Source organism: Leptosomus discolor, chromosome 5 (assembly GCF_034619465.1).
Source record: "Leptosomus discolor isolate bLepDis1 chromosome 5, bLepDis1.hap2, whole genome shotgun sequence".
In the NCBI taxonomy this organism is placed as follows: Eukaryota; Metazoa; Chordata; class Aves; order Leptosomiformes; family Leptosomidae; genus Leptosomus; species Leptosomus discolor.
In genome coordinates this window covers 42,986,972-43,000,063 of record NC_141395.1, presented here as the reverse complement: position 1 = coordinate 43,000,063, position 13,092 = coordinate 42,986,972, and the positions used below count along the sequence as shown (strand labels likewise).

The 13,092-nt window shown below is 49.5% G+C and overlaps 1 protein-coding gene across 1 annotated transcript in view; it reads left to right on the top strand.

Moving 5' to 3' along the window:
• NDUFA10 (NADH:ubiquinone oxidoreductase subunit A10) overlaps positions 1 to 1,392 on the top strand; it is a 39,915-nt gene extending 38,523 nt beyond the window's left edge. Inside the window, exon 10 of the mRNA XM_086465675.1 lies at positions 1,168 to 1,392. Within this exon, the coding sequence (XP_086321801.1) occupies positions 1,168 to 1,236 (69 nt within the window). The 3' untranslated portion in view covers positions 1,237 to 1,392. The remainder of the gene's footprint in view (positions 1 to 1,167) is intronic.
• Positions 1,393 to 13,092: the final 11,700 nt, after the last annotated feature.

Here is a 13,092-nt window from a genome sequence, read left to right as displayed (position 1 = left end):
TCATCTCTAGGTCTAGACGCAAATCCTTGAACTCCCAAATGCCAAGACTGTGTTTAGGCTACTGCTGTTCACCTTCATTTGCTCTCATCTCGGTGATAATTTGCTTTCCCTCCCTGGTGACGGGGCAGACCCTCCAGCTTTCCTAGTACATCTGATGTCCCCTTCCCAGCACTCCAGTCCTTTCCCTCTGCAATGCATTTCTTGGTTTGACAGGCTCAAACCGCTCTTAGCATGGTCCTCTTGTGACCTATACAACCAGCCCAAGCTCTTGAGATGCTGTCAGAAGGAAAGGCTTCCTGTTGCAGTCTCCAGCCCTCAGCCATCTTGTGTACAGCGAGGTGCAACAAACTGTACAGAGGGGTGACTTTGTGTGGCAGCACTGTGATTCCTCATTTGGGAACCACAAGTATGGAAAGGTCGCTCGGGCTAACCTGCGTGTCCGAGCTGAGGCTGCTCCCAGCAGCATTAATGGTCTGTGCAGAAGAGTTCAGCCTGGAAAGATCAGTGAGGTACAGAGGCAGCAAGTGAAGGCTGTTGCTTAGGTCCCAGGGTACTGGTGAAATTTGGGTAGGAGGTTCAAGAAACTGCGTTTTTTCCAGCAAGTAGTGGTTTCTGGCTTTGCTTACGAAGACAAGAAGATAATGCTTTTGCTTTAATGAAGTTAAGTTCAGCTCTTGAAGGCTAAATATGCAATTTAATTTGAATGGTTTAATTTAATGTAGTAATTAACTCAATATTTCATGCATGAAATATTTCATGTATCTAATAATGTGTGCCGATTTTGACATGAGATTCTACTGGCTGCTTCCATTCTTCTACTGCGTGCTATGGTTAGAGGGGTCATCTCTTACTAAAACTGGGAACAAGGGTGCATAAGGGAGAAGAGCTGGATGAATCCAGGTGGAATATGCTGTTGTGCTGTTGAGATTATTGGCCTGTTTTTTATATATATTATGGCATAGTGCTTTTTTGGGGTTGTCATCCCCCCCGTCAGCTGCACAGCTCATTTTTTTTTTTTCAAAGGGACTGATTTTTCTATAAGTTTTAATCATTGCGTTGTAAAAATGTATTTCATGTCATGCTTCCTCAGATACCATGAGGAATCTAAAAATTTCTTTAAACAGCAAGAAGAGAAATGTTTCTGACTGAACTTTCTGCTTTCTCTAGCTTCCTGGTCGCAATTTTAGCCGAGGATACAATGCTGATGTTGGCAACAAGTGGATCTGGCTGAAATGAATCTGTTCCCTTTGGAGCCCTGATGGCGATGGACCACAGAACTTGAGTGAAGAAGCAGCCGAGTTCAGTGTTCATGCTCTGCATCAGTTGCATAGCATGAAGAAAATGCTGGTTAAATCATCTTCCAGCTACAGCATAAGAGAATAGACTCCTAGAGGGGAAATAACTTTATTCTGGTTTGTCCTTCCCTGATGAATTCAGGGTGCTTTGTCTTTGAATGTTGGATAGTCAGTGTGTGGTAGCAAAGTGATCTGGTATTACAGGGGCAGTATTAAGATCAATGCTGAACTTACTCTTCGTCAAGCCTGTGGCATATTGTTATACAGGATTATTGTTGTTTTGCTGAATCAAGAGAAATTAAACCTGAGTCCTCCTGGCTCTCACAAAGTTAATTTCTTGCTCTGTCATGCATGGTGTTTTATTAGTTTCATTAGAAGAGTGCATATGCTAAAAAACTGTGCTTGCATCATGTTCTGAAAGCTTCTTGCTGGACATCAGCATCAAAGCAGGCAAGCATAAGAAAGTTCATTGAGAGAAGGCAAGAAAGTGTTGATCTCAATTTAAACAGCAAAATATATGTGCTTAAAAGTATTAAAAAAAATCAAAATAATTGCCAGCAGTTATACTCGTAGCTTCTTCCTTTGAGTGGGTGCTATAGATCAAAATGTTTGTTGGGTATAAAAGACAAACATAATAATTATTTTTGCAAGTCCATGAAAGTCCAAGTCAGAGTTCTTTTTAAAGAAATGATTCATTTGGTATTAGTTAGTCACAGAAATGAGGCACCCTGGCACTGCTTCAAGCAATGCTGTCCAGATTTAGTCTGCAATAATTCTGCATTTCCAGCAAGGGGCTAACTACTTCAATCACTGAGCACTTCTGCCAGGCATTCCAATATTCAGGGCAGTGCCTTTGAATTGGGCAGCCAAGTCTTGCCCATGCCCCTTCCCGTACCAAAACTAATATGAAAAGACTCCTTTAACAAGAGCCTTGGGGGCCTGGTTAGATACTGAAATAAATGAGCAGTGGGATAGAAATGTGGCTCTTCTTGCTGATCTCTTAGCTCTTTGTTTCCATGTTTTATGGCTGTAGAGCGTTTCACCTCTTGTCATAAAAGGACAGACTCTGCTTTGGTGCCACTGTGCCACCCTGTGCTGATGCAGATGGTGGTTTCATGATGACATGTGAAGCCTTAGACTTGGGTGAAAATGCAGCAGAGCTGATGTAGTCAATCCTGTGAGGCTGTGCATTTTATTTTTTTTAACTGTTGCGAGATCTTCATGCATTTTCAACTCCCAGAGGCTGGTTATCGGGGCACTGGAGCTCAGCAGTGTGCCTCCACATCTCCCCCAGGAAGGTGTATCTTAGTGCTCTCATGCCTGAGGACTTGCCAGCCTGAGCCACTGTTCTCTTCTTGAATGCAATGAGATCCTGAGCAATTAGTGTTAGCTTTTCTTTACCTGTCCAGAGTGCTATCTTGCAGCAGTCGGTAGTGCACGTGGAGATGAAAAGAACATCTGCTGTGGCTTTAGGCTCTCTTGGAGTAGTCCAGATCTGTTTTTACAGGTGTCCTCCATTTCAGCATTGCTGTGTTCTCCAGGTGCTGTAATTCACTTGGCAGTGTGCATGCAACCTGATGTCGGATCTTGTAGAAAGGCCTTTTGTGCTGCGTGTAGTGTTGGTGAAGCTGTTGTGTTCAGCTTTGCCATAGTGGGGCACGGTGGGGTGCAGAGCATTTCTAAGAACCTTTCCTGCCTGCTTGCAGCAGCACATTGGGAGCTGAGCTGAGCTTTGGAGGTAGAGCAGTTTAAGTCCAGTTGGGAAAAGCAGTCTGGGCTTGTAACACAGCAAGCAGTTTGGTATTACAAAATGCTTGTTGAGCATACTTTTTTATCCTGGTTTTAACTCTGCTTTAAAAGTAAAACTGTTTATAAACTAAATCTGTGAAGGAAATAACTTTCTCTCCCCTTGCTGTAGGAAGGACCGTTAACTGTATTTTTCTCTTCCCTCCTTCCCACTCCAACACCTCCAAAAAACATCTCTTAGCAAACCAGCTGTGAAGTTTTTGGCTTTTGAAGTCTATGCTGTGCCAGTTGGATGAATTTATCTCCCATTCTTTGTTAGATTGGAAAAGATAAAATGACTCAAGTCCTCTCCGTACTTCTGTGTAGGTGTGCATGTGATACTGTCTGCAGTCTGTCCTCTTATCCTGAGTTCCCATTGCCTATGTTAATGTGTGGGGATGTTGGCCCCTTGCCTGTCATGTCCCGTGCTTGATTCTGCCTGCTTTACAAAGGCAGATTCCCTGGGAATGGTGGTGTTTCACTTATAGCCATTGCCCACATTTTATGGGCAGCACCACTGGCTTTCACAATGGCTGTAATTGGTCAGTCTGGTAGTCCAGTGACTAACACCCCCTTGGGTTCACTTTTTGGTTGCACAGGAGGGGTGAAGGGAAAGAGGAGGTGGGTGGGAATGGGTCCTGCTGCCAAAATGAAGGCTTAACACACTGCAGGCTCAGAAGAGGTTGTGAAGATTGCCTCTCAGCCTCAGGAACCTGTGATTTCATGCCAACACCTGTCCCACTCTAAAAACTTGGCGTACCGCATTTCAGATTCGGTCTCTTAACCATCCCCCTCTGGCCTTTACTGTGGTTGACTGGTGCATGTTTATGCTTTCCCAGTATGTCCACTAATAGCTTCCTTGTCAGCTGGGGGAGAGCTGAAACCATCCAGGGAGTGACAAGGTCAGCCTCCCTGCTGAAGATACCTCTGTGTGCCTGAGCCTCCTCGTGCTTTGCACTTCAGCTTCAGGTATTGACTCTTCACCTGTCCCTACCCACCTTGCGCTCTCCAGCAGTGATGCTTGGCCCAGGGCTACAATTAAGAGAATCCAGCGAGTTTCTTCTTCCCCTTCCTCCTTCAAGGGGTAACTTGGGTGTTTTAATAGCAGTAAGGTTTGGGTATTAACCACACTGCTTCAGTTCTGTGAAAGAAAAGAGCCTCTGCTGCTGCAGTCAAAGAGAGGATGCGTGTTGCTGTGCCCCCAGCACAGGCAAAGATTGAAATGAAACCCTTCTGTGGAAGAGCTTGCTGAGCAAGTGTAATTTAGGTGCACAACAAATTCCAGCTGGCTTCAAATGCTGTTTACAAAAGACTGGGCAAAATGAATCATTTGTGCAAAAGTTAATGGAAGCAACCAGAGCAGAGGGAAGGTGGGATGACACACCATAACCTGACAGGCTGCCTTCCGAAAATGGGCCTGCTCAGGTTTAGTGTAGGCTCAGCATTTATGGAGAACCTCAAAAGCCACCTGCATTCAAGGAGGTCTTGGAGGAAAAGGTGGTCCAAAGATCAGTGAAGAGGATTGACTTTCCTCCATATGTTCATGACCTTCTGTTGATTGCACGTGATATTGGGCAAGCTTCTTGGAGGTGCATGGCCTTGGGAGCTTCCATCCGTGTTGGTCAAAGCTGAGCCTGTCTGACTGTGCTGCTTCCCATGACCCTGCTTAGCTTGTATGCGAAGCGAGTGCTTTATAAAACACTGGTTGAAAGATGGGATAGGCATTCAAATTTGTGTTCTCTGATGCTTTCCTTGGGGCTGAAGGGAGCTAGGGTCTATGTGTCCCTGGCAGAAATGTACAGCAGTGCGGTCCCAGCTCATCTTTCTGCCATGCTGGTGAAAAGGTGCTGTGTCTCAGTCTTGCTGCAGCGATGAACAAAGCCTTGGCCACCTGGGAGACTGCTTTGCTCTAGTTTTGGTGTCGTGGGTTGGAGATAATCTGTTGCGCTAGAGAAGGGAGCTCATGCTAGAGCGCTATCCTGAGAAAGGGAAAGTATTTCCCCTTGCAGCCACTCAGTAAGAAGCACTTAATTTGCTCTGACTCTTTTAACCCTGATAAGAGGGCAAGCATTCTTTACATAGCGGCTGCTCAGAGCATCGTGGGTGGCAGGATGGCATGAAACTTGCAGGTTTAGCTCCTGTTCCCAGCTTTAAGTCTTTATTTGCCAAATACATATCACAGCAAGATCAAAACAAGCATGTTGCCTGCTGGTGCTGTGTAATTCCTCTGCAGGTGCCGGAGCCCGGCCTAGCTGCATCTATCTGATGGGGCCACTCCTGACTATTTGATTCCTGCCAGTGTTCTCGACCCTCCCAAACAAAATGTACAGGTACAAATGACACTTAAATTTTAAGTGCCTGAGAAAATTCAGTCTCAATTAGCTTAGTGGGTACTGAGTGTGTTCAAAGATAGCTGGGCATTGAAATCTTCATTTCCCTCTGGGAGAGGCAGACACCACACCTCATTCCTCCACCTGCTTGTGGATCAGCAGTTCATGGAGCACGGCCTGGAGACACAATCCCAGACAGTGGTGCTGCAGGGAGGGATAAAGTCTGCAGTTGCCAGTTGATGTACAGGCTGCTGCACCTACAGGAGAGTGTTCCCAGCCCTCAGCTCCATCACCGCACACAAGTGTAAGGTGGAGAAATGTGAGCGTGTGGCCAAGGAAGGATTGCTGGTGGATCTGGCTGGGCATGAGGTCGCAGGCATGCCAAATGGGAGCGTGCTTCTCCCAGTTGTGGGCTAAAAGTTGTGGCAGAGCGAGGGTTTTGGTTTCTCTGGGTTCCTTATCTTGCTGCTGCAGGCGTCCTTTCAGCGCTCGTGGGGCTCTGGCAGAAAGTGGGAAACCAGCTCTTGGAGTGGAGAGGGTTGTGCTGCATTGTGGTGCCAGAACAGCACTGCAGTGCCACTCTGCATTTCAAGAAATGGGACGTAAGTGTGATTTATTGAGCCACTGATGTGCAGGTTTGCTCTTTTCTGGTTCCTCTGCTTGCTTACAAGAAGGCTGGTCCAAACAGATTGCTACTTTGTGTGGAAGCTTATTTCCTTTTTGGCAATCAAATTCTTGCATATAAAGCTCACAGTAGAGTTTCTGTTGTGTAAAGGGAGTCGATGAACGAAACAGTCCTAAGGTGAAATAGGCATCACCCGTCCAGCCCTGGCATGGCCAGTGTCTGCCTCTGGGCTGTGCCCACTTGCTGGTACCTGCCATCATCTCTGGGTGTTTTGGGAGACAAGATTGATTTGTTTTATCATTCCCTAAGAGGTGAGGGTGTTCAGACACTGGTGGGACCCACAGCTGAGCAGGGTGGGATTTGCCGTGGTGACAGAGACTCCATTTGCTGCTTTCGGGTTCTGGTTTTTGCTTACAGGGGAGACCCGAGCATCTGAAGGAGGAAGAAAGGAGGAACTTGACAAAATCCTTTGCTTTTATCTTTGGATGTGGGTAAAACTCAGGCTCCTGTTGTCCTCAGTGGCTGAGACAGGAGTGTGGAGTCTGTCTGTCCTGGCTTCATCTTTCTAGAAGCCCTGGCTGCTGCAGAAGCAGTTTCCTACTCCCAGAATAAAGTCCTGGTTGCAACACTTAAAAGCCACAGCTATTCAACTGGTCTGTTTTTCTTTGAGGATTGATGTAGATATCTAGATGTGGTCTTGATCTTCTGTTCTGAAAGAGCTGCCTGCTGCTGGGATCATTGCTGGGAACCAGGGGGGAGAGAGATCTTGACAGGTTATCAGCAGTTATGGCGTCTTTTTTGGGGGGTTGGCTGAGGTGGCCTGACTTACCTGTGGCAGGACAGGGTGAAAGTGAGGTGCAGTATTAGCTGGGTTTTGGACTTCTGGCCCACATTGTGTGTGGTAGGACCATGGCCAAAACGGTGGCACAGCTTTAATCTTTGCTTTCTGTGTTGTGCAGTGCTCTCTGGGAGGTGAGGTGGATGAGCCAGGCTTGTCCTGCCAGCTGGAATGGTCCTGGAAGTCAGGCTGTTGTGGGTCAGGGGCTGTACCTTCAGTGAAAATGGGAAACCAAAGACACCACAGTCTGGGAGGTCTCACAGATCCCTGCTGACTTCTCTCTAGGATGCTTGCTCTGTGCATAAGTGCGAAAGAGATACTGCAGCTTGACAGAGCAGGAGGGAGGTATCAAAGCTGATGCTCTAACTGTTGCTTCCTGATCACAGCTGGCATTGTGCTACCTGTAAGCTGGTGATGCAGACCAACCACCAGCCCCCGGGCAGGACTAGGGTGATGAGCAGACCCTTCTGGACAAGAGGAGCTCCCAAATCCTGTCAGCAGCTTCAGACCCCGCCACCAGTCTGATGAATACCCCTGAGTTTTCCCTGTGCAAAGCAAGGTCAGGTTGGTGAGTCTTGGGGCTGCTCCCACATAACCTTCTGGTCCCCTTTGGGCCGGTGAGATCTGGTGAAGCACAGCCCTGCCATTTCCAGTGCAGGTCTATGGTGGGAGGCAGAGGAGGCAGGTGGCAGTTTGCAGGCAGGGATGGCAGGCTCTGCACCCTCAGGCTGCCTCTCACGAGGCGAGTGGTGTGGGCCCTTCCTAGGAAATGTTTTGATGGGTCTTTGCTTTGAGACACAGTTGGTTTGCTGCATCTCCCAGCGAGGAGCTCAGCAGGAGAGCTGCTTTCCAGCCTCCTGCAGGACTGGTTTTCTTGCATGTGGGGAGACTGAAGCAGATGAAGTGAGTTGCCTGGAGCCAAGCAGCCAGTCTGGGGTTGCAGCAGACACAGTGCATCAGTCTCTGCCTAATGGGTCCAGTGCTTTTGTGGCACAACCACCCCCCTTTTCTCCTAGCGGTGCTGATTGCTGCCCCATGGACTCAGCATCTGTTGCCAAAGTCCCTGTGAGCCTGGTTTTCTCCATGCTGTCTGTCTGCATGCAGCCTTTTGACAAGGAGGCATGTTTAACTGGACAATGTATCCGCTTCCTCAAAGAGTTTAAACGTGCTCTGCTGGCAGTAGCTTTTATGAGCCATGGAGACAATGAAGGGAAAATGACTTTGATACCAAATAAACCTTTTGTCTATGTGCTCAGATCTGGGTTGCGATACCACTGGGTCATAAGTGGTTGCCTCACACTGGTGTTTCCTGACACAGCTCTGAGTACACAAACCTGCTTGCATCCTCCTCATCCTCTTTGATTTGTGCCCCCTGCGCTGATTTATATTACAGTGCTGGGAACGTCCAGACCCGAAGATCTCTACCGATGCTGGATAAGCATCTCTACCTCTTGCAGAGCCTCCAGTATACCGGTCTTGCTGGTTTCCAGTAGGATGCACAGGGCTTTCCCAGCACATCCCATTAGGTGGCAATGCAGCCTGTTCCTCTGTGCAGCACCGGAGGATGATGTCAGCTAACAAGGGGCTTCAGCCTGCCTGGGGGAAGTTGAGCTTCAAACCGGGGCTGCAGACTGCTGTGGGGTAGGCTGGGGCAGCAAAGGCTCTGAGCACGTAGGAAGGGCACTTACCTCTGTGCTTTTAACTCTGCTTTGGCTACTGACACTAAGAACAACCCTGGGGTTTCCCATCCTCCTGGCTTTGAGGTGCCCTGTATCATGTGGTGGTTGTGGTGATCCTTGGGCCAGCCCTGTCCCTTGTGTGGGCTACACAGGTTCTCTTTGCCAAGTGCTTTGGCCTCTGTGTCCACAAGCCTGACCTTCCCTGTTGCTGTATTCTGTGTTATCTCCAAGCAGGACAACAGAAGAAAGTGTCTTAAGTGCATCAGGGCAGGAGGGATACAGAGCATCTTCCCTCGGGTGATCAGTGAGCAGGGCAACTCTTGTTCATCTGCCTGCCACCCCGCATGCACTTGCCTGCCTTGCAGACCCTGCCCCAGCTCGAGCTCCGGACAGGATAGGGGTTCTGCTTTCCATCTTTCTCGGCAGACTTTCCTGGGCCTGCAGAGGATGGAGGGAGGCACCTGCAATGCCCTTGGCCAGAGCCCCCAAGCTCTTGCTCAAGAAATGGGCGAGTAAAGAGCTCATCTGGCCAAGTGCTGACACGCAGGCCGGAATGAGGCCAGGGGACTTCCCAGGGTGGCTGCTGGGTCAGACAGCATCATTACTCACAGACCACGTAGAGCATCACCTGTGTAAGTGCCCTGTGCATCGGTGGCAAGGAGATGGCTGAATTTCAAACTGGAGTTGAGATCAAAGTATCAGGCTAGAGGCTGCATGAGGGACTGGAAGACCCAACATGGGTTGGGGATACACTGAATGCCCCAGCCACCACCCAGCTTGAAGGCTGTGCATGATGGGTGCTCCCACATGCAGCCCCATGCTCCATCACCCCTTCTCCCAGGCTCTGGTGGGTTATGTATCCCATTACTTGCCTCTGCCTTGTTTAACTAGGACATTATCTGGAGATCGGAAAGCACTTGGGACCGGATCTCAAACAGAGCAGCATTTCATGGCAGCCAGGTCAAGGGGAGTTAAGTAATATTAAAGTGTGATATTTCATTGCTGTGTAGTTAACTTCAGCTGCTTTTGAGCTGAAACAAATTACTCTAAGGTGTTTTTTGTACCAGGGAGAACTTTGAACCACGTTACCAGCCCTTTTGTTGTCTGGGAGGGGAGCAGCCAAGCCAGAGCAGGGAGGCTGCTCCTTCTGTCTGTGGCTGCAGCTCTGTGTGTGGTTTTAGATGTGATAGTGCGGCTGAACCAGCTCCATTCCCAATGACGGCGGGTGTGCCAGCCTCCAGAGTAAACAAAGACAGAGGTTGTTAGCTGTGACTGTAATTAACCCCTAAAAGGAAGAGCCTGAGGCATGGGAAACTACCACAGCATCCCAGGAGAGCCTTCAGCTCCACCCTGGGTGTCTTCTCTGCTCAGATATATTTTGACGTGCCCCTGACATGTTGGGCTTGTAGGAAGGACTATCTCCTTGATCTGCTGCAGCCAGAGGGGTGCGTGCTCGCAGTTGCAGTACCCCATGCTGCGTGTCGCCTCTGGGCCCCTGCGACCTCCTCGCCAGCTTTGAGTGCGTGCCACTGTCCCCAGGTCTTCCCAAGTTGCTGTGCACAAGTTAATCCAGGGCTGTGAAACTTTGCCCAACTTGTTGGGAGAGAAAAATGCAGCTAAGCTGCCTTATCTTGCAGTCGTGTGTCTTAGAAGGTGGCTGGCTGCTTCAGCCAAGACCTGGTGATCTGATCGTGTGCAGGAGCCACTGATGCCCTTTTGAGACAGGGATAATGAATGGCTCAAAAGTACAGCTCTGTGTTTCCTGGTAGGGCCCCTCCTGCTGCATCTCCCTAAATACCTTGCAGAATATACTTAGCGCTTGTTTGCATTTCCCTGTGGTGATGGTACAGCCTGACACCCCGTGCAGCCCGGGCTGGGGAATGTGGCACAGCCTCCTGCAACGCACTTCATGGCTTATGGCTGAGCCACTGCCGAATTTCCCAGCAGAGGGTCTGCCTGGGCTGATGGTGCCAAGCCCCGTGTGGAGGAGCCCTCCCTGTCCTGGAGAAACTGCTCTGGAAGAGCAGGAGGATTCCAGCAGCTTGTCTGGGATGCCTCAACAAGGAGTGCCTTAATTGTCTTTGATAAATTCATGAGATCATAAAAACAAATTAAGATGGGAAGTGCTTGTGCTAAGCCCTTGTTGCTGATGGGATGCAAGGCAGACACAATTGGAACTGGCCTGAGCGGATTAAGCTCAGCATCCAGAGGAACTGCAGAACTTGGCAAAAAAAATGTGCACTGAAAAGATGCGGAGAGGGAGCCTCCCAGCTCTGTGGTGTGATCTGGGGGTGCGTTGTACCCCTCTGAGCCTGCCATGGGAGCCAAGGGCTGGGGAGCTGCAGCAGGGGTCCTGCACGTTTGCCATGTGTTGTTGGCATGGTCCCTCTGGTGGCCTCGTGCTTTGGTCCCTCACCCGTCCCTGGGGGAGCTGAGTCACCCTCATCTCTGATCAGAGTTTTGTGGAGTGCTCCCATGTCCTCCAGGAATGGCTGACTGTCCTCTCAGGTGACCTCGAGAGAGGACGAGGAAAAAATTGTGGCTTGTCTAGACCTCTCTGCCCATCTGTGTGCTCACCAAGGAGGTGTTGGAGAAATTTTGAGAGCTGCTCTGTTACTTGATATGAGGATGGGGGATGCGAGTCCCTGATCTGGATGTGTTAAAGGGTGAGAGGCAGACTTTCTGCGCAGATCTGATTTTCTCATGCAGCAGCAAGTGCTTGCTGTGCCCAGAGTGCTGGGATGGGTCAGTCCTAGTGTGGGTCCCCAGCAGCCCCGTTTATACCTGTGGGTACCAGCTGCAGTGTGGTTTTGGTGCCTGGATGCAGTGTAGGAGAGGTTATCAAGGAGCTTAATCCGTGGAGCTGGAGGGGAGAAGTCAAGCCCACAAGCTGGGGGAATTCAGGCCAACAGCTCTGCCATTGCATTTCTGGGGCTGCATTGTGCCGTGCTGCTCCTCCAGCCACAGAGGAGCTTAGGATGCGCCGCAGCCTCCTTGCTGGTGGGCACACAAGAAAACCGGGCTGTGCTTGGAAGTGCTGAATAACCAGGTCTGTCTAATGGGACTGACCTAATGCCTTGTGCTTCCTCAAAAGCCAGCTCTTAGTTTGAAGCCTGGGCAAGAGTGATGTGCTCAGCCTGACTTAGAAAAAGGGGGAAGCTTTCACCTCTGGTTTCAGCAATGCCTTTGGAGCAGTGCAGGAGCCAAGGCAAGGCTTGCGCCCCATCCATGAGGGGCTGCAGAAGGAGGTATGAAGCAACGACACGTGGCTGATCGGTCAAGCACCTGAGTACCCTTTAGTTACCCAAAAGCATCTGCCTGGGTGAAAGCGTGGGGTGGATGCATCCCCCTGGGACAAGGCAACGGGGAGGGCGATGCCTCACTGGCTGGAGAGACCACATCGGTGCTGTGAGCCGACGGCAGCTTTGCCGAGACAGTCGCCGTTGTGAACCAGGCACTGCCGTGGTGAAGCTGCCTTTCCCCAGGGAAGGCATTTGGTTTGCAGCCTGCTGGGGTGGCTGCAGAGCCAGGCTTATAACCTTCAGATAGGCCAAGTGTAGTAAGTTAATGATTAGATTTATCATAAAGCAATCTAATGAGAAGCAATATAGCCAAGCACTTTCCATTCAGTGACGCACATCCAAATCTTAATAGAAGCTGACAGCCTGACCCTGTTACTGTGCTCTGGCCAAAGAAAATCATTCTGATAGTTCCCTGGAGAAAGCAGCCACGGCTTTAATATGTCTTCTCAAAACATTTATCTGACCAGCTTTTTAAAAAACAAACGAACAAACCAAACAAAAAACCAAACCTGCAGTGATTCAGAGCTGGTTGACATGACCTCCCCTCACGCTTGCTTCCCCAGCTCCTCCGCAGTGCAGGGAAGCCAAGGTAATACAGCTCGAAAAGCCTCCACCTGCCTCTTGGCCTGGGACCACGTGGTGGTGCTCGCTCTGTGGGGCAGCTCCAGGGAGGAAAGCTCTGGCAGTATGCCCTGTCCTCTCCAGGCTGTGCTCTTGGGTACCCAGAGTCTGTGGCACTGGCGCATAAGTGTTAACATACTGTAAGTATTAATAGGGAAGGTATTTGGGGGCTTTTACTGGCATATTATTTCTTTGCAGGTAACATTTTACTGCACTGGCTCTTGCAAGGCCAAGCCTCTGCTCTAAACCTTTCCCTGTATTCTCCCTCTGCAGTTTAAAAGGGAAATGACATATGTTTTGTTACAAGTTCCCAGCGCAAGTCTCTGTCCCTCTCCTCAGCTATGCTTTTATTAAAAGATCTGGGCATGTCTTAGGAGCTCAGGAATCATTGCACCTCAAGCAAAAGATCAAACCCTTGATATAAAACAGGACTGGGAAGAAGGATTGGTCTTTCCAAGCCCTGGTTTCATCCTGACCAGAGATGAGAAGCCAAGATCTTCCCAGCAATGCTATGGTATGTGGGTCTGGCAGGGTCAAACTGGGTACAAGGATAATCTTCCAGGAGTGGCTGGAAGGAGCAAGTCCTGATACCCATCCTTGTGGTGGGAGTGCTGGTT